This window comes from Hibiscus syriacus, unplaced genomic scaffold (genome assembly GCF_006381635.1).
Source record: "Hibiscus syriacus cultivar Baekdansim isolate YM2019G1 unplaced genomic scaffold, ASM638163v2 tig00110327_pilon, whole genome shotgun sequence".
Lineage (NCBI taxonomy): Eukaryota > Viridiplantae > Streptophyta > Magnoliopsida > Malvales > Malvaceae > Hibiscus > Hibiscus syriacus.
This window is the reverse complement of record NW_024062684.1, coordinates 319527-343134: the sequence shown is the minus strand read 5'-3', so window position 1 is coordinate 343134 and position 23608 is coordinate 319527. Positions and strand designations below refer to the sequence as shown.

At 34.8% G+C, this 23608-nt stretch overlaps 4 protein-coding genes and 1 pseudogene across 4 annotated transcripts; 2 read left to right on the top strand and 3 right to left on the bottom strand.

Annotated features, from left to right (window-relative positions):
* Window positions 1-3774: 3774 nt before the first annotated feature.
* On the top strand, window positions 3775-5083 carry LOC120118220. Its single transcript, XM_039138329.1, has 2 exons — window positions 3775-3984; window positions 4334-5083. The coding sequence occupies exons 1-2, from the start codon at window positions 3775-3777 to the stop codon at window positions 5081-5083; spliced, it is 960 nt and encodes a 319-aa protein (XP_038994260.1).
* Window positions 5084-6624: 1541 nt separating this feature from the next.
* LOC120118122 lies at window positions 6625-10379 on the top strand (annotated as a pseudogene).
* A 6313-nt stretch (window positions 10380-16692) lies between these two features.
* Window positions 16693-18351, bottom strand: LOC120118219 (loganic acid O-methyltransferase-like). Its single transcript, XM_039138328.1, has 2 exons — window positions 18214-18351; window positions 16693-17520 (listed from the first exon to the last, which is right to left on the bottom strand). Exons 1-2 carry the CDS (start codon window positions 18349-18351, stop codon window positions 16693-16695), a joined length of 966 nt encoding a protein of 321 aa, XP_038994259.1.
* A 1042-nt stretch (window positions 18352-19393) lies between these two features.
* On the bottom strand, window positions 19394-21684 carry LOC120118196 (vacuolar iron transporter 1-like). The gene is made up of 4 exons (XM_039138317.1): window positions 21410-21684; window positions 21197-21282; window positions 20987-21101; window positions 19394-19890 (listed from the first exon to the last, which is right to left on the bottom strand). Exons 1-4 carry the CDS (start codon window positions 21652-21654, stop codon window positions 19593-19595), a joined length of 744 nt encoding a protein of 247 aa, XP_038994248.1. The 5' UTR covers window positions 21655-21684; the 3' UTR covers window positions 19394-19592.
* A 651-nt stretch (window positions 21685-22335) lies between these two features.
* On the bottom strand, window positions 22336-23449 carry LOC120118098 (small nuclear ribonucleoprotein Sm D2-like). The gene is made up of 5 exons (XM_039138226.1): window positions 23178-23449; window positions 23039-23057; window positions 22851-22928; window positions 22659-22763; window positions 22336-22559 (listed from the first exon to the last, which is right to left on the bottom strand). Exons 1-5 carry the CDS (start codon window positions 23180-23182, stop codon window positions 22443-22445), a joined length of 324 nt encoding a protein of 107 aa, XP_038994157.1. The 5' UTR covers window positions 23183-23449; the 3' UTR covers window positions 22336-22442.
* Between the last annotated feature and the right edge of the window lie 159 nt (window positions 23450-23608).

The following is a 23608-nucleotide window of genomic DNA, read 5'->3' as shown; positions in this document are numbered from 1 at the left end:
CGCATCTACTGGGGGAGCAAACATCATCATTCGCCAATTGAACAAATCCACTGATATACACTTAGCCGCAATTAATGCACTTTTTTGTCAACAAAATTATAAGCATTTACATTATTGATCTAATCAATAACACTGAAAAAAAACATGAAATGAAGGAACGATCTAATCAATGTTTACATTATTGATCAATGCTCACTTCATCATAAGAGTACTCCAAAATGATTTTACTCTTAATATTTACGCTTCCACTCATCTTAGGCAATTGGGATGTTTGAATAAAATCATTTGATCAATCATATATATATTTAAAACGTTGAATGAACCAAAAATATCGAAGTCTATACAAAGAGATATAAAATAAAAATTTTAAATTAAAAAATTAACTCACATTTTTATCATGGCGTCGGCACAACTATTGTATTACTTAAAAACATGAATTGTTTGATGTTAGATATGAAATAGGAGCATCCACTTCTAAGATTAGTATATAGAACATCTATTATCATAAATTAAAATAATAACGACAGTGACAATCACTTCTGTGATTATTTTCTATGATTATCTTGAATTGTCTATTATTTTTTCTAAAGATTTTAAATTCAAGCTGTTATGTTTATAGGGAGTATATGTATAGTGCCAGATCCATTAAGGATTCACGTGCCATCATGAAATCCGAATTTTCTTCAAATAGTTCCCTATTTTAATGGTTATGCCCAACCCGGAATTTTATTTATGCCCTTATGCGATTAATATATATGTGTGCACACCTTAAAAAATACTTTTGCATCCGTAACTGTACGTGCGTTATCAAATATCAACACTAAGATTTTTTTAAATATATACTACATTATAATCACTCGAAACTATTAAAAATATTGTCATTGCTTCTAAGTAATTATTGGTTGTGCTCAAAAAAAATTCGTCACCAATTTCGTGTCAAGACGTACTCTCTCAATAATTGTGCAATCAGTTCCTCTTCCAGTGAGAACAAAGAGTATATTATTCATTTCCCTATGATTTAACAACTGTCTCATAGGGTTTATTTGAATGTAACAGAAACATAGGGGCCAGTATAAATAGAGTAGAAAATTTCAATGGCTTAATTAGTATTTTTGCCTTTTCCAATATGTAATTTGTAGTTCGCGCTTCCATAACTCAGTGAGACTGAGGCCCATTCATAGAGGCCCAAAGATCCATGAAATTCCACATTTTTTTTCTTCTGTTTTTCTTTTTACTGGCAGTAGTTCTTCAATCCGTGGCGGTCCACAAAAAATGACATTTTCAGTTAAAACAACGACAAGTGTAGTCTTTGCCTTCTTTTAGCTCTCAACATTTTCAATTCTGGATCCGAGACATCGACCTGAGATTTTAATTGATTTTGAGATTCGGAAAACGAAGAAGGAAATTAACAATGGCGGCCTTATCAAGTTAGAAGATTCACCTATGTTTCAAAGCCAGGTAACTCCAAAGTTCTTTACCTTTTCGTGACAGTACATTTGTTTAATTCCAGAATTACATTTGATATTTTTAATTCGATTAAATTCTTAGCCATTTAATCGAATGTAAATCCAGTTTCAGTGGAGTTTGTGTTTACGGAATAATCGAATTCGGTTGAGTCTGTGCTAATTAGCTGTTGATTATTATTTTTAGTTTCTGAAAAGAATTTGCCTGTTAACATAATGGCTTATTTTTATATTGCTGTGTATGAATATACTTCATGATCTCGTAGGGATCATTGTTTCCTTTTTGTTTAAGTTATGAAGAACTGATTCTATTATGTTTGTTGATTGATTGATCAGGTATCCTTTTTGGAAAACTCTGCTGAGGAATTGAAAGAACGCTGTCAAACACTATGCAATGGGAGTAAAAAGTTTATGTACGTATTTTTCTCTTTCGAAATTCACTAATATTACTGCTGCATTTGCCTTCTCAGTCTATTAGAAATATTTGGATTTAATTTTTGGCAATCAGAAGTTATGTTCTTTTTTCCCTCAATAGTAAGTTTTTGTTATAAAATAAGATTTTTTTTTTCATTTTTAGCAATAGTTTTGTACCTTTTGAATACCATTTCTCTCGTCCCTTACTCATGATACTGACCGAACATATCTGTGTGCTCTTTAGTTCAATGCGCAAAAGTATCAACTTTGTAGCAAGAGCTTGGAACTAGATTTCGGGTTCAATATCTGGTCTCTAAGACAAATGTATCTTTGTTGTACTTTTCCCTTAATATCTGACCCTGGATTTGTCCTATTTCCCTTACTATTACACAATTTCAGCTACAACAAAGAATAGGATATGATTAATTTTACCTCCCGAAACATAAGAAAAACAGAAAAAAAAAATGTCCCACTTCATTGGTTTAAGTTGTAAATAAAAACTTCAAAAAAAAAAAAAGTTGTAAATAAAGAAAAATTATCTAAGGTCTCCCTGTCTCCATACATGCATACACACATATATACGTTTATTAATTATGTGTCTATCTCTGTTTCTTTTTCAGGACAGCTCTTGGAGAAGCATACATTGGAGACAATAGCTTTGCTGATTCTTTAGGTAAAATGAGAATTTAATTGAAAAATAGTTATTGAGATGAGCATTATAATAATTATTCTTAAATATACAAAGGTTAATTATACTACTATTTTCAGATTATGTATTTTTCATTCTAAACATGAATTCGACCAGTTTGATCTTATTCTTCAAAAATAAAAATCACAACTCAAAATGATTTGAACTTGAACTTTTAAAAAAAATAACATTATAAAATCTGATTGAATTAGTATCTATCAAGTACAAGTTAAATATTCATCCATTATCAAAGGTTGTATACCATTTAGTTTTATATAGAATAAACTGCATTACATTAAATTACACACATAATTATTAAACTATATTGAAATGATATTTTTAATTGTTAATTTTTTAAATTATAAAATGATCATTATATTTTATAAAATTATTATAAAATAATCATTATATTTTATAAAATTATTATCTAATAATCATTATATTTTATAAAATAATAGATAAATTTTAAAAGTAATAAATTTTAATTATATTTTGTAACGTGCCTTTTATATCATGATTCATGACAATAAACACCGATTAATATTTTTCGCTGCATATTTACATGAGATTGGACCGCGCAGGTAGGGCGCGGTTGAATCGAGATATGCGCGGGCAGGAAAAATCCCCACGTGAACCGTATGCTTGGGTTTGGTTTAAAAGAGGAAAATTTGTGCATCTTGAACTCGGGTAGTTTGATGGTGAGAAATTAGTCTCGTTTTTTCTTTAAACGCAAAGCCAATCCTTCCCTGTGTATACTCTCCTTCTGCCCCGCTTAAAGAACCCCCTTCTGCATAGGGCATTTCTTTACAAAGTTTATGTTCTTTATCTATTAGAGACTAGGGTTAAACCTGAAAATTTTGAAGATATTATAAACCTCAAATTTAGCACTTGGAACTACTTCACAAACTATGATTATGCTTCAAATGGTAGGATTTGGTTCCTATTGAAAAATGGATTTGATTTATCTCTCTGTCAAGCTACTGCCCAGAGTATCACTGCTAAAGTACTTAGAAATGGTGTCCCTTTTTTATATTAGGTATATATGGAAGCAATGATGTTACTAAAAAGAAACATCTTTGGCAACACTTAAAAGACCTAGACTCTAGTATTGGTTCATTCCCTTGGATCTTAGGGGGTGATTTTAATATCTTTCTCCATTCTTTTGAAAGCTCTGACCATGACATCCTGGGTTCTTACACTTCTAATGAAATGAAAGATTTTCAAGACACTATCCATGACCTTCTTCTTCAGGATCACCCTTTCTTTGGACCAACTTTCACTTGGAGCAATAAACAAAAGGATTCCTATCTTGCTAGGAAATTAGATAGAGTTCTTGTTAACTCTTATTGGGTCAGCTCCTTTCATAATTCCTTTGCGGAATTTCTTGCTCCAGGGCCCTCTGACCATTGTATGGCTCTTGTTTGGCTTAATAAAGACTCCCAAACAAATCGACCCAAACCTTTCAAATTTTTTAACTTATGGACCAAGAACCCTAAATTCCTTAATCAGGTTCAAAACTCTTGGCATCATCCAATGCAAGGAAATCCAATGATGTCTCTATTCCTCAAACTAAAGAATCTTAAGACTTGCTTGAGGAATTTAAACAATGAATGCTATAACAACATTTCTGATAGGTTAAGTAAAAGAAAATTGAACTTGAACAAATTTAGCTCTATACCCTAAAAAAATTTCTTCTATTGAATCTGAGCTTATTATTTAGAGTGAGCTCTTTTCTCTTGAGTATGTAGAAAATTTGTTCTTAAAACAGAAGACCCAAATTCAATGGCTCAAGAAGGGTGACAAGTGCTCTAAATACTTTCACTCGGTCATTGCTTCAAAGAATAAGAGAGAAACTATTAGAGTCCTTGTGAATGAACAAGGCAGTAAATTGGACGATTTTGATGATATGTCATCTGAAGTAATCCAATTCTTCAAAAATCAGTTGGGGAATACTGATTCAAATGTTAAAGATAACGATCCCAATGTTCTAAAAAATCTGCTTAATCTCAATCTGTCTCTTGAGGCTTTAGCATATTTGGATAAAAATATCACTGATGAGGAGATTAAGGATGTTTTTTTCAGCCAAGGCAATGATAGAGCACATAGACCGGATGGTTACACACATTTCTTCTTTAAATCTACTTGGTCAGTGGTTAGTGAAGATGTGATTAAAGCTGTAAAATACTTCTTTCAGAACTCTTCCATTTTACCAGCTTTTAATTCTACTATAATTGCTCTGGTCCCTAATATCATTAATCCTGGCAAGGTCAAAGACTATAAACCCATCTCTTGTTGCTCTGTGGTCTATAAGGCGATTACTAAGATTCTTGTTCATAGGCTGAAAAATCTTCTTCATGACTTAATTACTCTTAATCAAACAACCTTTGTTAAGGGAATACATATTATTGACAATATTCTCCTAGCCCAGGACCTTGTCAAAGGCTATGGAAGAAAATCTATTTCTCCAAGGTGTGCTATCAAGATTAACCTTCAAAAGGCTTTTGATTCTCTTGACTAGGGATTCATTTCTACCATTCTTAAAACAATTGAATTGCCTCCTCAATTCATTACTTGGATTGAAGCATGTTATTCTGGAGCAAGATATTCAATCTCTTTTAATGGTGCTTTAATTGGCTATTTCAAAGGTGAAAGAGGCCTTAGGCAGAGTGATCCTTTATCACCCATTCTTTTTGTTCTAGCTATGAACATAATTTCTAAGCTCCTTAATCTTGCTGCCGCCAAAGGTTTATTCGGTTATCATCCTAAATGCAAAAAAAAAAAAAAACAGACTCACACATCTTACTTTTGCTGATGACCTTCTAATCTTTTGTAAGGGAAATATGGAGTCAATTGCTGGAGTTATTTCTGTTCTTCATAAATTTTATGAAATCTCTGGGCTTCAACTTAATGTGGCTAAATATGAAATTTTTCCAGCAAGAATTTCTCCAAGGAACCTTGAAATCATCAAAATCCATCAATGGTCTGGGAGGCATTTAAGCTATGATGGAAGGTTAGAACTCATAAAAACTATCTTACAAAACATTGCAAACTTCTGGTGTCGTCAATTCCTGCTTCCTCAAGATACTTATGGAGAGGCTCTGACACTTTAGCCTATGGAGCAAAGGTAAGTTGGGGTAATTTATGCAAACCTAAATCTGAAGAAGTGCTAGGATTAAAAGACTTAAAATCTTGGAATAAGGTTTGCATGATACTGCTTATTCGAAGCCTTCTTGCTGGTTAAGGTTTCTTATGGATTGCTTGGACTCATTCTTATGTAATCAAATCTAATGATTTTAGCCAAATGTCTACAAGTGCTTCCTCAAGCTACATCTTCAAAAAACTTTTGAAACTGAAAAATGAGACCATCCCCATTCTTAATGCTGGAATTATGAATGCTAAAGGGATTTGGGAAGAAGTAAGAATCAAGCATGATAAAGTCCCATGGCAAAAGCTTATTTGGTTTCCCCTTCCCATCCCTAAATTCAGTGTTATTACTTGGTTAGCAATCCTTGATCGACTCCCAACTAGGGAAAGACTCTTACGAATGGGACTCACCAGTGCTGGTCAATGTATTCTTTGCAATGATGCCCTTGAAACGAGAAACCATTTATTTGTTGACTGCACTATGGTTACTTCTCTTTGGAATGGTATTTTGAATCTGTCTCTTCTGTCCATTCCTCAAATGTCATGGGAAAACAAGCTTGATTGGGCTTCTTCAACTTGGAAAGGTAAATATCTCTTAACCTCCATTATAAAGATTGCATGGTGTGCTTTCATCTACAAAGTATGGGAGGAGAGAAACAGACACAAATTTCAAGGAAAAACTTGAACTGTTGAAGATTTATTTGGTTCTATAAAAGAAATAGTTGGTGCTCAACATAAGAATAGAGATTTTAATAGGCTTGACAATGTTAATATACTTCGTTGTAACAATTGGAATATAGGCTAACTATTTTTGTTGTATATAGTGGAGTTTGACCCTTTTTGGGATTTTGTATTACTCTTATTTGATAAATAAAATCTTATTTATCCAAACAAAAACAAAAACAAGAAGGCGAAACGCTTTGGGTTTTTTCTTTTGTTCATTTCATCAATCAGGTGTGCTGCATATCTTTGTCTTCCGCTTTCTTCCCATAATTCTTGGCTTTATGTTTTTTTTTTTCTAATTGGTTTTTGAGATACGTCATTTTGGTTACCTCTTTTGTCCGCAATTCGATTTGTGTTGTTCGTTTCATTTTCTTGTTTATTTGTCTTCGATTTGGAACAATGGATAGTGTTTTGAATCTTTTCTGTTTTCGTAAAAATTTTCAGTTAGGTATACAAAGTTTGGTTGACGTCCAAAACCGATAACATGAGCTTTCGAGGCCGACATAGATCAAGAAATCCTTTCCAAAGCACTCGTCAAGAATGGGTTCCTAGAGGCTCTTCTTCATCTACAACAACCATCTCCGCTAGCAATTCAACAGCTGCCCCCAATGTGAACCACGCCTCAACTCGAAATGATAATTATAGGAATAGACAAATTGGTCGGCCCACCAACCATAGGAGAGAGAGAGAGAAAAGGGAAGGAGTGAGAATCCTGTGGCTGTGAGGAAGGAAATTGATCCGAATTTGCCACAGCTTGTGCAGGAAATTCAGGACAAGCTTGTAAATATCACGGTCGAGTGTATGGTTTGTTATGATATGGTACGGAGATCTGCCTCTATTTGGTCGTGCTCGAATTGTTACTCCATTTTTCACCTCAATTGTATTAGGAAGTGGGCTAGGGCGCCCACTTCTGTTGATTTAGTGGCTGAGAAGAATCAAGGTTTCAATTGGCGTTGTCCGGGCTGTCAATCTGTGCAGTTAACATTCTCTAGGGGAGATATTGTATGTTTGCTTTTGCGGGAAGCAGATAGACCCACCTTCAGATTTTTATTTGACACCACATTCATGTGGGGAGCCGTGTGGAAAGCCGCTTGAGAAGGAACTAGGACTAGGTTCTGGGGTGATGAAGGATGAGCTTTGTCCTCATGTATGTGTTTTGCAGTGTCACCCTGGTCCATGCCCTCCTTGTAAGGCGTTTGCTTCTCCACGGTTGTGTCCTTGTGGGAAGAAAGTTATTACAACCAGATGCTCTGATAGAAAGTCAGTTCTTACCTGTGGTCAGTGCTGTGATAAACTTCTTGAGTGTGGGCGTCATAGGTGTGAGCAGATATGCCATGTGGGAGCTTGTGATCCTTGTCAGGTTGTAATTGATGCCCCTTGTTTCTGCAAGACAAAGTTTGAGAATGTAATATATGGAGACATGGTTGTGAAGGGGAAAGTGAAAGCAGAAGATGGTATCTTTTCTTGTGGGTCAACTTGTCGAAAGAAACTTAGATGTGGTAATCATAACTGTCCTGAGATTTGCCATCCTGGTCCTTGTGGGGATTGTCAGTTAATGCCAAGCAAGATTAAGTCTTGTTACTGTGGGAAAACAAGTTTGCAGGAGCAAAGGCAAAGTTGTTTGGACCCAATTCCAACTTGTTCAGAGATATGTGCCAAGTTCCTTCCTTGTAAAGTGCACCGATGCGACCAAGTGTGTCATGCTGAGGATTGTCCACCTTGCTCAGTTCTTGTCACCCAAAAATGTTGATGTGGATCAACTTCTCGGAGGGTGGAGTGCTACAAAACAACACTTTAGAATGAGAGATTTACATGTGACAAGCCTTGTGGGCGGAAGAAGAATTGTGGCAGACATCGATGTAGTGAACGAAGCTGTCCTCTCTCAAGTTCAAATAATCTTTGGTCTAGCGATTGGGATCCACATTTTTGCCAAATGTCTTGTGGGAAAAAGCTGAGGTGTGGACAACATTTTTGTGAATCTCTTTGTCATAGTGGTCACTGTCCTCCATGCTTGGAAACAATCTTCACTGATTTGGCATGTGCTTGTGGAAGAACTTCAATCCCTCCTCCATTGCCTTGTGGCATGCCACCTCCTTCTTGTCAACTTCCATGCTCAGTTCCACAGGCTTGTGGTCATTTATCTTCTCACATCTGCCACTTTGGAGATTGTCCACCATGTTCTGTGCCATTGGCGAAGGAGTGCATTGGAGGACATGTTGTTCTTAGAAACGTTCCGTGTGGATCAAAAGATATTAGATGCAACAAACTTTGCGGCAAGACCAGGCAGTGTGGTTTGCATGCATGTGGTAGAACATGTCACCCAGCACCATGTGATATCTCTTCTGAAGCTCAATCGGGCTTCAGGACTTCTTGTGGGCAGGCATGTGGTGCCCCAAGGAGAGACTGTAGGCACACATGTACTGACTGTAGGCACACATGTACTGCACCTTGTCCTGATGTTAGGTGTGATTTTCAAATCACAATCACATGTTCTTGTGGTTGGATAACTGCAACTGTTCCTTGTGATGCTGGGGGCTCTACTAGTAGTTTCAGTGCTGATACAGTTTTTGAAGCTTCTATCATCCAAAAATTTCCAGTGCCCCTTCAACCAGTGGAATCAACTGACAAGAGGATTCCTCTTGGACAAAGGAAGCTTATGTGTGATGATGAATGTGCTAAGTTGTAGCGCAAACGGGTTCTTGCAGATGAATTTGACATTACTCCCCCCAACTTGGATGCTCTTCATTTTGGTGAGAACTCAGTTACATTTGAGATGCTTTCTGGCCTATATAGGCGAGATCCGAAGTGGGTTATAGGTATAGAGGAGAGATGCAAGTTTTTGGTACTTGGCAAGAGCAGAGGAACAACAACCAGTCTCAAAGTTCACGTGTTCTGCCCAATGCTGAAGGATAAAAGAGATGCCTTCAGGATAATTGCAGGAAGATGGAAGCTTGCTATTGGTGCCGCTGGTTGGGAGCCCAAGCGTTTTATTGTTGTTCATGTTTCACCCAAATCCATACCACCTCCTTGGATCATTGGTGTTAAGGGGTCGACCGGTGCCAGGGCACTACATCCACCTGTATTTGATTCTCTGGTAGACATGGATCCAAGACTAGTTGTTTCCTTCCTAGATTTTCCCCGTGAAGCTGATGTAAGTGCATTGGTTTTGAGATTTGGTGGGGAGTGTGAACTTGTTTGGTTGAGCGACAAGAATGCATTGGCTGTGTTCAGTGATCCGGCTCGTTCTGCAACAGCAATGAGGAGATTGGATCATGGCTCAGTTTATAATGGGGCAGTTGCCTTTGTTCAGAGTGGTGCAGTATCAGGAGCATCGTCTGCTAATAATGCATGGGGAGGAGCAGGAACAATCTCATCTTCAAAGGAAAATCCATGGAAGAAGGCTGTAGTTCAGGAGCTCAGGTGGAAGGACGATTCATGGGGTGGTGAAGAGTCTGTTGGTATCCCTTATGATCTGGGGTCTGTATGGAAAGGCAAGGCACCTCCGATTGCTGCTTCAGTTAATTGGTGGAGTGTTCTTGATTCTGAAACAGCCGTAAACTCCTCCTCGAGAGCAGTTCAAACGGAAGATTCTCCGAAGCCAGCCGGAGTTCTAACCAATTCAGAAATGGATTCTAGAGCTGCCAATTCGAACTCAGGTAGTCTGTCAGGTGGTGGTTTTAATGAATCTGAGCCGTTGGAGGTTGTAGATGATTGGGAGAAGGCCTATGAATGAGAAAGGAGAGAAATATACCTTTAGCCAGGGAGCTGGCTCTGTCCGGTTTCGCTTACAAATGGTTGGAAAAACTGTTGTTTTGATTTTCTTGTCTACTTTATGCCCAACAGCATCACATAGGTCTTAAGTATAATCTTTCTAATTTGTGATGGATGAATTTATGGTATATTGAATAAATAAATTTACCTTTAGATCTATCAAATTTTGCTTTTTTGACCGTGTTATTAAATTCTATTCGATCGATTGCCAACTAAACAATGTTTATTGTATTACTTGAACTTCATTAGCATGCAAGTTTGTCTCTAAATAGCATGTAATGTCAGTGTCATGATTTTTTTACAGGTTCATTTTCACATAGTTTAGTAATAAATGATAACAAGTTTAATAAGTCATCGTCTCAAGATTTTTATCTCTATAAATTAAATGCATATCATTCCCCTTACATCAATAAAATTATTGATTCTTTTACCACTTATCGTACCATATGTTACTTGTATAGGGATCAAACGCGTTGGGTTGATGGTCGATCAGAATCGGACCAAAGAATTATACCTCTTATGTGATATTTGATCCGAATTTAGGGGAGTTTAATCCAATATGAACTTCTGGATAAAAATCGTTCCGACCCAACATGAATATAAAAATTCATTTTATTTATGAGTCAATTATACGATTATTCCTGGATCAAATCCAATATTTTCATCTTAAATTCGTATTCAATCTGTTTGATCTCACATCATTTTTAATAAAATCCGATTTGATCCTACCCTACTCCAACTCAGAATCTTTTTTTTAAAAAATTGATCTTATTGCATCAGTTCGAAACCTGACAAATTCAAATTAAATTATAATCCTTTTTCTACCCGATTAATCTTATGATACACGTTATGTGATGTATTTTTCATATGAAATATGAAAGGATCAAAATCAAGACACTTATAGAAATAGAGATTAGATCCTATAAGTCATTCATTTTATTAGGAATTATAAAAAAAATGATTTTTATGTTGATTTATATATATGTTTGTATTTTTCTAAATAATATAAAAGTTAATTTTTTTATATTTTTTATTAAAAAATTAACTTTTATATTAAACTATAAGATTCTTTATATTTTTTTATATAAGTTTTTTTTATGTAATTCATTAAAATTATAGTTATCATGGAAAATGCACAAGGGTGACAAATATCTTACATTAAGATTGGGCACAACGGATCCCAGGAACTCCACCGTTAGCACGCTTTGCCAATTATCCAAAAAAAAAAAAAGCTTAGTGCCGTACTGAGGACTGACAAGCAAGGCCTTGTCGTCATTTTCATATTGATTTTTCAATTTTCCATAATGCAATTTACACGAAAATCTTCCCATAAAAAAAGGAATATAAATAGAAAATTAGATATGTAATTATTATATAATGCCGTATCCATTCCCTCATTATACTGACCCCAATAACTTGATGGTATGTGACATAGTGCCGAGGCTTTTGCATATGCCTCATCTGTTTCATCATCCTATCCACTTCGCTTTTCGTTGAACCATGACCTAGGTTCCTTTTTCAGGGTGATGTTTTCTTCCACAAAAGTAATTACGATTACAAACTGTGGAACTTGATGGACTATTATGGGATCAAGACGAGGCTGAAATCTTAGTGGGCGTGTCATGAAAATGTCGAGATCTTCCACGAAGATAAGAGATGCGGAAGCCGTCAGTATGGCCGTAAGGTCACTGAAAAAGGAAGCTAGGTCATGGTTCAATGAAACGCGAAGTGGATCGGGGATGAAATAGATGCTGCATATGCAAAAGCCTCGGCTTGGTACTATGTCACATGCCATCCAAGTTATTTTGGTCAGTATAATGAGGGAATGAATAGGGATCATTTTCTGAGCTTTGCTTGGTATGTTTACGACAAGCGCTGATCCAAACCAAGGAAGAGAAGACGAATATTCGGAGAGCTTTGGATATGTCGTCCTTGGAATACCGGTTTCGACACCGATTGGGTTTGGATTGAGGTTGCTCGGCATATGTTTCCCGTTGTACGAAGTATGTAAATCTGGGTAGTTAATGTTTCCCAAGTACCATGAATGTTGTCTAATGTAAATATCCAGTGGTTGTGATTGAGAAGAAAAAAAAACATTGTATGATATGCTTCAAATTATGTTGGTTTGGTGTATGTATATGAATCCTGCCTCCGTTCCACTCCGAATAACGCTATTAGTGAACCGGCCAGAACTGTTGAACAGTTCGAACCGGACCGGTTGAAAACTGGAAAAAACCAGAAATTTTATTTAAAAAAAAAAAATTAAACCAAACGTCGTTTGTTAAACGAGCCAAGTCAAACTCGAGTATTGCTGAGCTCGACTCGAACTTGAAAACTTTAAAAGTAAGCTCAACTCCACTCAAACTCACAAGTTAAAAATTATCAAGTTCAACTCGAACTCGAAATATAATATTGAAACTTGAACTCAAAAAGGCTTGAACTAAAAAAAAAATTAGAAGCTCAATTGAAGCCTAAAATTCGAGCTTGATTGAAGTGAAAGAATAGTTCACTCAATGCTCACCAAAAGGCTCCATGATTTTGAATGCTAAATTACCTCTATTATTTATAGAAGTTAGTTGTGATGATCTTCTATGTTTCTTAGCAAGGTGGGATTGTTTTGTTCTCATATTTTTTGTAACACCCCCAACCCGTATCCGACCCGGATACGAGTTCGAAGTGTCACATTGACTTTTCAAACATTTATTCGTATAAAATAATGAGTAATTTAAAAACTTTGATAACATTTAAATTATTTCAAAACGTTTACAACAGATATCAGAGTTCATACCATTTATATCTTTAGACTACATGCCAACTACACTCTATAAACAGTACATACATTTTCTGATTTGACATTTGGTAAGGAAAACTGACCTGTCTTGCTCCGCATTACTCTTTACTCTTCTCGAAACCTACGTGTGAAACAATCACAAGCTAAGTCGAAGACTTAGTGAGGCATAACAACTTATAATGCACTTAATAACATATATCGATACATGCATGTTCTGTTCTATCATGTTATAGCAATTCCATGCATTTTTTGTATCATATAAAATCATATCAGATTAATTACAGTAAATACATATGTACACATAATTCATCATTAACAATTTATCATGTAATCACATACTTTTTCAATCAAACACTATACACACACAACATCATATCATTTCTATAGCATTTATAATACCACTAACATATATTTGTTCATATCTCTGGATTAGCCCATGTACATATGTGAGAACTATCGATATGTGAGTCTATAGAGGTTGTGCACTAATGCTGTCACCACAGCTCGTATAATTGCACCGAAGTGCCGCGTAGAATTGCACCGTAGTGCCATATAATGATGTCCATAAGGACCACATAGAATTCTTTAAGAATCATATACATATACTAGGGATCAAGTATGTGTCTTTCAAGACTTCACACATGTTCCACAAAATATATATATATCCCGAAGGACCGCGTAGAATTGCACCGTAGTGCCATATAATAATGTCCATAAGGACCACTTAGAATTCCTTAAGAATCATATACATATACTAGGGATCAAGTATGTGTCTTTCAAGACTTCACACATGTTCCAAAGAATATACATATGTCCCGAAAGACCGCGTAGACCCTCGACTCTTGGCATGCCAACTATACCCCTAGCTCTCATGACACATAACATGGGCGTTATCATTTATTTCATTTCAAATATTCACATAAACTTGTAATTCACTTTCACATATCACGTATCACATAGCTTCTTTTCATATTATCACATAGTCACGTAGTTCACTTACACGTAGATCATTTCCATATAATTCACATGTCACATATATCATGTTTTTAGATAATTTCTATCATTTCTCACCCAATCACATTTATTCAGGTAAACATACTTATTATATCTTGTTCACATACAATCATATACTTCATATAACATATAGAAACACATAGAACACTTTCACGTAGCTTATAATCATAGGTCTTATCTCATAACATATACTTGTTTTCACATATATATATTTCATATCAATTCTTATACCATCACATAATTCCTTTAACATACATAACATATTATGTAACATTATAATAGAAATACCTATAAGTCATATCACTTAGAGCACATATACTTATAGTCACATTGCTTATATCTTAATCTTATGCCTTCTCTTAAACATATATATATTCACATGTTCAGGTAATCCACCATTTCATCACATAATTATGTATTCATATAATTCATTTCATTTATTTCATATATATCTATATATATATATATATCCTCAAGATTTATCCTAATATAAATCATATAGCACTCTTATAATTCATATTCATATTCATCTATGGCAGACTTATAAACACATCTCACTTCTATTATTTCTTTATATATATAATCTAATCTGTTTACTTAATTCAATTTCATATAACTCCTATAATCTTCTCATATAACTTCATAAATTTCTATCATACAACCCATGTGTTATAGTTTTATTTAAACATATGAATCTTTCCCATCTAGCTTATCTTGTATGTTCATCTTATCATTTATGTTCAAATCTCCTAGTTAGTGTACTATTCTCACTTCATCCTATAGATCAATATTATCCAGCTTATTTCACTTATCATATAATAATATAATTATATTTTACTATGATCACATAGTTTATATCTCATATAATTCATAACCTTTCTTATGTAATTACTTATACTTTATCATCTAACACATAAAAGAACAGATCAATCCATATAATCAAGCATACATACATGCATATTCCACTCATGCCTTTAATCATGAATTCATGTGTAACACTTTAGGAAATAGACTCATCGCAAGTCTTATTCCCATCGCACATCGTATACTATTGAATATGCACTCACCTGGCCTCACTAGTCAATTCCAATCTCTTATCTTTCCCCTTGATCGATCTTACTTGCCAAACGTTCCGGAATTGCTTTATGCATAGAATCTACATAAATGTACATTTTGAGGCAATCATTAGATACCTACACCTTGTAGTTGGATACTAGCAACTTAAACGAATTTATTAAACTCATATTCACAATTTCCTTTAGGGGGAATCGGTTCCCTACTATGGGGGTATCGATTCCCTAATGACATTCTGGAAATGTTGTTCGTTTGAAGGGGTATCGGTTCCTCTCGAATGGGTACCGATTCCCCTTGCCCAGAAATCATATTTTCAACCCGAAAATTACTTCATTTCCACTCAAACACTTCATATATTATCCACTTTTCATTCTTAACTCTAATACACATACTTAAACCAATCTATATTCATTTATTTCATCTTAAACCTCAAAATCCTATCTTCCATATGAGATTCAAAAATCATACCAAATTTTCAATGTGTTCTAATTCCAATTCTAACACTTCATACTTCTTAATTGGATTGATGACAAGTCAAATTCATCCATAAAACTTCAACAACCATACCATATCAAAATTTCATCTTAAAACTCATATTGCAAATTCCTTCATAATTCCTTTATCTTATTGTTTAAATCCCATATAAGCTTTCCTTAAGCTTATTTAATACCCAAAGAATCAAAACTAAGCTTAAAACTTAAGAATTAATCAACTGAAATTAAACTTACCTTTGCCTTGCTCTCCCACGTATGAAGAAGAAGAAAGGAGCAGAGAACTCTGGATGCTTCTCAAATTTCCCACGTTTATATTACCTTAAAAAGAAATATAAAAATCTTTCTGGTCAAATGACCATTTAATCCTTAATTTCCTTTAATAATTACTAATTAACCTTCATCATATTCATCCAATAATCATTGAACTATTTCATTCTTATACTTTAGTCACCAAATTCTGAAACTTTACAATTTGGTCACTAACCCGGTATTGCGGATGTTACATTTTTACTCTTTAGACTTTTGGGATGCTCTTCTATGTTTCTTAGCCATGTGGGATTGTTTTAAAAAAAAAAATTAAATCAAACAATATCATTTTGTTATGATTTTTTTAGCCCCAAATTTATTTTTTAATTATAGTTATATAATTATATTTTTATTTAATATGTTTTACCTTAAATATTATGTTGTAGTTAATTTGAATCATTTTGTTTCACTTGATTTTATGGTTTTTAATTTATATATGTTATGACTTGCTTTGAATATGACTTGTGATATAAAAAATTTTTTTTTTATTAAATATTTTTGGTATTTTTATTTAATTTTTTAAATAATTATGACGTCGTCCGATTCTTCCAACCGATCAGACCGATTCGATCGGTTGAACCAGTGAACCGGTAACATGACCGGTTCGCTAACCGGTCCGTTCTGAAAACCATGCTTTCGGCGAACGAGAGAGCCAATGCAGTGGAGAAACGACGTAGGCAATACATGTGTAAATCTAATCAATAATACTATAAAAGTAGAGGGACTAAATAATGAATATCAAATTTTAGCATTGTATAGACCACTTTTTCCACTAATAGCAATATGGGTCCCTGGTGCTATCAACACCATTTATTTTCGGATTAAAACAACTAGGAGCTGATTTCGATCCTTGTACCCCGAGTCCACTCGTTCAGAAAACATGAAGAGTTTTTTGGTCAAACGATCAAACATTTCATCGTCAATATCACTGCTAAAGTTTTGGATGAACATTCCTTCCATTGCTGCCCTAACATGAACGACCCAAGCTTTTATATCAACTCGGCCATTTGTTAAAGAAGCTGAGTTGATTAACTCCAAAATCTCAATGCTGAACTGCCCATTTTTCTCCACCGTCTCCGCCATATCCTCCAGCGACGGGGTGTATATCGGGAACTCGAACATTACACTTTCGGCCAATTGGGAATAAGGCATTTCATTGGGAATACCCAGCATGCTGATGACCATCATGCCGCCACTGACGATTTCCGTTGCTCTCGCACACAAAAAGTCATCCATGTCCTTGGCGAATTGAGCTGCGTAAGCTCGGACTACTTCGTCGGAAGCATTAGTGTAGTGTATCCTCCCTTTGTTCCATGCACTTGAGTTTTTGTCTAGCAGTTCTTCTGGTTCCTTGGAAAGCCAATGGACAGCGTGCCAGCAGTGCGCGAAGTGGATTGAGGATGCCGGGAATAACCGGCAGTGAAACGAGCCCGGGACACCGGCCGCGAAGTAGGGTATTTCCCGAGGGAGAGATTTGAAGAGTGTGTTGAAATCGTTGGACGGTTGTTCGTTAAAAAACACTAAGAATTCTAGTGTTTTGTCGGATTTTGGGCATTGGAGGCTGTACTTTTGTTGTATAAAGTGTATGATATGTTGCATGGTGTTTGTGGGTATTCGGACCAACAGCACACCCCAAATCTGCGATGGAAATTGTGTTGGATGTAGAAGAAAATGTCTTCACATCAAGCTTCATTGTTATCGCTCCCTAGATTGTTTCCTTAACCACATTTGCAGCAAATCTCTGTCAATTGTGTCTCGTAAATTTTTATTCTCCAGTGAAAACTTGAATTATAAATTTTTATAGGAGTTAAAATCTTATTTTACCATTGATTTGACTTCTAACTTTACTTCTTTTAGAATAGTTAACTCCACAGGAAGTCCCTTAACAATGACATCTATTTTTAATTGGTCCCTATACTTTAAAACATTTTATATCGGTCCCTAATTATGACCTATTCTAAATTGATCCATAAATTTTAAAACATTCTATATCATTCCTCAAACTACCAGTATCATTCCATTTTGATACTGATGGTTTAAGGACATATATAGAATACTTTAAAATTTATGGATCAATTTAAATTGATGTCATAATTTGAAGACTGACATAGATTATTTCAAATTTTCAAAAACTAATTTAGAATAGAGTCGTAATCTGAGGACATCTTATCCAGTTATCTCTTTAGAATGATCAAATCAAAAAATTTCTTTAAAGAGATTAAAATGTATTTTTTTCATATACTCCTACTAACTTATAATTTTACAATATTCAGAGAGATTTGTGTATAGTTTTACCAAGTAATGAATAAAAAACTTAAACGAGATATAGACCAGAAAATAGGAGTTTCTGGTATAGCTGTAAGCGCCATCGCCACCGTTGACATGAAGTGAATCTGGACGTGGCCGCCTTTCACTTTCACCGTCGCCACCGGTGATGAGTAGAGTTGGACCAGATTCAACCTCTGCCATGAATGTTATTTGTAGAGATTATCGACTGAACAAAGCTTAGTGAGATTTGTTTCCATTATATAGAAATTAAGGGAGAAAATGAAATGCACATGCATATCGAGGTATCATATGGCATCTAGCTCGTGGCTACCATCGTGTAGGAATCAATACTATACTGATTTGTTTTATTACATTAATGCCGTATATAATGTATGGTAATAAAAAGTTATATATATATATATATACATATATTTATATTAATTTTGACAATATGCATATTTTAGATGCGATTGTTTGAAATCTCGTTTTTTTAGAAAAATAATGTTTTCTTTTACTGTTAAGGTCATTCGAATAATTTCTAAAGATATATATATATATATATATATTAAAATTACAGGTTAGGGAGCTTCGCTGCAGTTAAATCTTTTACTGCTTTAAGTTGTTCGTGCTCTCTAGGTCCCTAGGACATGCAATGGTGTTGAAAATATAATGTAAACACGGAAATTAAATGAAATGTTATTTGAATTCTGATGAATATCGTATTAATATTATTCAGATTTATGGCTGAAATCTCCAAATTTTCTTTATATGTATATGGAGAATATTTATGTTAAAATATGAATCAAATTCGAATTTAAGACACACACATACAGTTAACATACACTGATACAGTTGCATAGGCAAACATGATTATGTTACTCTAATACTCTTAGTGCTGAGCCTGAGATCTGTCTTGAAAGGCACATGGGAGCGTGCGTGCTTTTAGTTTGTTCGTGTCCTAATCAAATATGGGACCATCAAGCATGCTTGTCTTCTCTGCAAAATTTTGGTTAGATGAGATTATCAGCCCCATTAATACATTCCTTCTTTTTAGCTTTACCTTTTGTTTATTCTCCTTTTTTATTATTCAATTGAATAGGGATGGGAGATTCATTTTTAGTATTTGTTCTTGCACAACTAAGAGAAAATAGATAGGTGATGTTTATTGCTGTTTATTTTTTAGTTTAGGTGGAGAGTCGTTAAGAAACGATGTTGATCGAAATTGTAATTTATGAATATGTAAAAAATGATAGCTTTGCATTCACTCTTAATGACTAATGAGAGTACATATAAAAGGAGAAAATTACATGGAGATGTGGGATTTAAATCTAAATACGAACACTAAACGGATTAAAGGAAACCCATATGTTCTGTTCTTATAAACAAAACATAAAACCCCGCAAGATAAACTATATGGTTCTTCAGACATTAGTAAATAAGAACTAGGGATGGATAACCTTAGCTATGCCGAAAGCAGCGGCGGATGCAATGGCACCGATGAGAGCAGTTTGGAGAGCGCTTTTAACCGGTTTGTTTCCCGTGAAGTAACCTTTGGCGTAACCGAAGACGAGTAGTGCAGCTATGGTGATGACCACTGATGCAACCACAGCATCTTTGGCTCTTGGTATGAACATGTAAGGAAGGAGTGGCACTAACCCACCCAATATGTATGCAATGGCAATGTTGAATGCGCTTTGCAATGCTCTTCTTGGATCTGGCTTCTCTAATCCCAGCTCAAACCTGCATATTTTATCAACATCAAAATATGTCATTAGTCCTCATAATATAATTTAGCCAGATTTAGCCTTTATATTTTTTTTTAAATTTGAAATTCTAATTCTGATCCAAATAATACAAGGACGATACAATTAAATTGTAGGAATTTAAAATAATCAAATCAGAAAATAAGACCTAAATGTACAACTTACACATAATATAAAGACTAATAACATAGTTTAAATTAGTAGAGTTTACAACTACGGTTCAATTCAAGATCAAATTTTAAAATTTAAAAGTACATAGACAAATTAAGTCCACAACTTACTATATAATCCATTGATTAGTAGAACTAATTAACCTTTTATCAGTCATTGTGTATTAATACGATGGATCTTTATAAAAATATAATAAAGATAAACATAGAATAATCAATCACATGTATTTAGTCATCACATGAACTTTAATACCATCTGAAATTGAGTTAATTTGGACCTTTAAACAAATGACAACAAATCTCTCTCAATACTACTTTTCTATAACTATAAAAAATTAAACTTGAAATCGTACTTAAAGTACATCTAGTTGGTTGCTGCTTGAATCAATAAAAGTTGGTAGGTAGTATTTTTGTCCTTGAATATGATGGTTCTACTCCACTGAAGACTAATGAGGGAATGAACTTGTAGTAAAAAAGTATGGAAATCTTTGTCAAACATACAAAGAAAGAGAATTTTCTTTAAAGGAACTCGAAATGGCCCCAAAAGTTGCATGCCAGAACCTGTTGCAGTCTGATCCCATGCCACATGGGGACCTTCTTAAAGAGAAAACAGCTTTTAGCCGAACATTTGAAAAGCAAATTTGGCATTTTGCTCTACTTTTTAGAGACTGACAATGAAGCCACTCCACTCATTCACTCAATTCGTCAAACAACTCTACTACAATCTAGATATTAATGTTCATTCCAATAGAAGCAAACAAATAATTGTTTACTTTGAATCTGTTTTTTTACCTAATTGTTAGGTACTTAAAACTTGGAATCGCTAGTAAATCAATGGATTCCACCCATAACGCAATTGTTGAAGGATTGAAAACACGAATGCAAATATCAATTTGAACTTACTTCATCATGAAATCAAGCCAAGCCTGAGGCCTTTTTCTTAGAGCATTCACTACTGGTGCATATTCGTGCGGTTCTACTCCGTACTCCGCCAGTATTTCCGCCACTTCAGCAGCCTCTGCGTTTTCACCAACAAAAGAAAGAAGCCAGAAATTTTGACACAATTGTATTCATGAAATGCAGCTGTATTCATAATAATAGTTTAATTATTACCAGTATCAGGCACACTGATTATTTCTTCTTGCTCTCTTTTCAACTCTCTCGCGTAATGATCGGCTTCACTTCTAGCCGCAAGATACCTGCAAAAGCCTAACATCTTTACACCTTTTCACTTTCATTTTGCTCGAAGTTTCTTAGTAACCAAACAGTACCCATTGTCCCAACATAATCTAAACAACGAAAATATTAATATACGTATGAGTTTACCCGCCAAGTCCCATGGAGATGGCTCCAGCGGCAACTTCAGCGATGCCAGCGGTGATAACAATGGAAGAACTAGCATTGGCGCCAGATAATCCGGCGGCGAGAGCAAAGGGCACAGTTAAACCATCGGAAACACCGATGATGATGTCACGGACGATCTCTCCGGCGGTGAAGTGTTTCTCCTTGTGGTGATTGAGAAGCCTTTGCTTATCGGGTTCAATGGTTCCTCCGCTGTTTTCGGGTGCCATTGGAAAACGAGTTCGTGGAAGAGCGTTTGTTGTTTTGGTAAGTAATTGTAGGTTGAAGGAATCGAAATGGGGGCTTTGTTTTTATATAAACAAGGGATTGCCTTTGAATGGAAAATATTGGCGTATTTGGCAAGTCTTCTCATATTCCAAAAATTTTGACCACACATGAGAGCACAAGGTTTCTTTTGCCGGATGAAGCCGTAATCCGCAATTATTTAAATTCGAATCCACGTTATTTATTACGGTAATATACCCTAAAATGCAACTGATTTTTAAAGTTTATATTTATTTTACTATTAAATTTTAGATTAATTTCATTCTAAGATAAAATACAAAAAAAGTTTCAACCATACAACTACGTTAAATGCTTCGAATATTAAAAGTTATAATGTCATTTTATTGAACATCCTAATTATTAAAAATTATAAAATAATCACTCAATCATTCATATATAGCAAATTATCTCTTTCTATTGAAACATAAACAATCATCTAAACTGAACATTGACTCGAATATGATAAAATTTGATTCCAAAATCATTGATCTGTATAAATAATAATAATAATAATAATAATTCATTTATATATATATGCTACTTGTTTGGACGATTCCATAATAGACTTTTGGCAATAGTAATTAGTAATTTACAAACAAAAGCAATTACTCGAGTACAGACAGTAATTCAGCATCTCAAATCAAGAGTCGTTGGTGGTCGAAATAGCGTTTTCCCTCGTTGAATACAGAGAACTACAAAGTTTCAAAAACTGGGAGCACAGGCTATGCTAAATTTATTTGGGATTTCTCAGAACAATAATAACAGAATCTCCCCTAAGAAACATCTTGCTGATGAATCTGTCCTTGTTAACAGGCAGTGCCTTTTTCTTGCCTTTCCCAGTTTTCGGTACCTTTATCGAATGGAGAAACAATTTAACCTTTCTAATTTGACTGTAATGAAGATTAATGTATAAGATTAAGGCATACAAAAGAAGGAAAAGAGAAACTACCTCAGTCCACATTTCCCTGACATTTTCCAGAACCATGTTACAGTGGCGATCAAAAGTTCTCACTCGGCCTAGGAGTTTTTTGTTGTTGCGACAGTTGATGAGAACCTGCTTCCTTAAAAGTTAAATTCAGTTCTGAACAAAGCATGTTGTGATTAACATGTAGATGAACATTGCTAGGGGTTGGCATATTACCTGAGTGTTATTTTTCACACTCATCATCAGAACCGACAGTGGTTCGGTGTTAAATTCCTCTTCCTCGTTCTTCACAGTCTGCAGACAGGTAAGCAAACACATACATTTTGCTCAATAACATATAAAAAACAAAAATAGACATTCTTATCGTTTTAATGAAGAGAGAAAAGGCATTTAAGGCAGCATACATCTTCTTCCATTGGTCGACTGTAAAAAGTGAAGCGGACAAAAGAGACATTAGTACATGATATAAGAAATGCAACAAGCAACCTTTAAAGGCTACCAAATGAACAGAGAAAATGAAAGAAGGATAAAAATAATTAGTACCTCATTTACAACTATGAAAGATTTCAGTGCAATCTCTCGGTGAACCCAACAAAAACCTGCAAAAAAGGAGAGCAAATACCATTAACACCGGAAACTCAAGAAACACTCAGTACATTTGAAAATGGAACCAACAGGGGAAACTGGACACTTGTCAAAACAGTTGTAGAATATTAAAATGCATAACCAAAAAACACTACAAAATTGCCCAAATGGAAATGACATTATTAGACCTCCATCGCAAAACTGACCAATGAACAAAAACAAAATAATCAAAACCCACCGGTTCGGCTTTCTTTTTACTTCGTTTTATATGAAAATCAAAGTTACTCAAGCTTGTGTGTGAATGTCAGACTCAGACATGGGTATCAAACTACAAATTGAATTGAAAAATCATCTGAAACTCTTCAGCTCAGGTCTCCGTAAATTTTCAG

Bases quoted from the DNA above. Each gene is read 5' to 3' on its own strand.
- LOC120118196 (XM_039138317.1), bottom strand. From the start codon at position 21,654: ATGGCACCCGAAAACAGCGGAGGAACCATTGAACCCGATAAGCAAAGG. The intron at 21,283-21,409 runs GTAAACTCATAC...AGGCTTTTGCAG, and splicing joins ATCTCCATGGGACTTGGCGG to GTATCTTGCGGCTAGAAGTG. The intron at 19,891-20,986 runs GTAAGTTCAAAT...TAAAATATGCAG, and splicing joins TGGCTTGATTTCATGATGAA to GTTTGAGCTGGGATTAGAGA.
- LOC120118219 (XM_039138328.1), bottom strand. From the start codon at position 18,351: ATGGCAGAGGTTGAATCTGGTCCAACTCTACTCATCACCGGTGGCGAC. The intron at 17,521-18,213 runs GTCTATATCTCG...TTTCCATCGCAG, and splicing joins CCAGAAACTCCTATTTTCTG to ATTTGGGGTGTGCTGTTGGT.
- LOC120118098 (XM_039138226.1), bottom strand. The intron at 22,764-22,850 runs GTAATATGCCAA...TTAAGGAAGCAG, and splicing joins GTGTGAAAAATAACACTCAG to GTTCTCATCAACTGTCGCAA. The intron at 22,560-22,658 runs GTAGTTTCTCTT...CATTCGATAAAG, and splicing joins TCAGGGAAATGTGGACTGAG to GTACCGAAAACTGGGAAAGG.
- LOC120118220 (XM_039138329.1), top strand. From the start codon at position 3,775: ATGAAAGATTTTCAAGACACTATCCATGACCTTCTTCTTCAGGATCAC. The intron at 3,985-4,333 runs GTTTGGCTTAAT...TTCTTAAAACAG, and splicing joins CTGACCATTGTATGGCTCTT to AAGACCCAAATTCAATGGCT.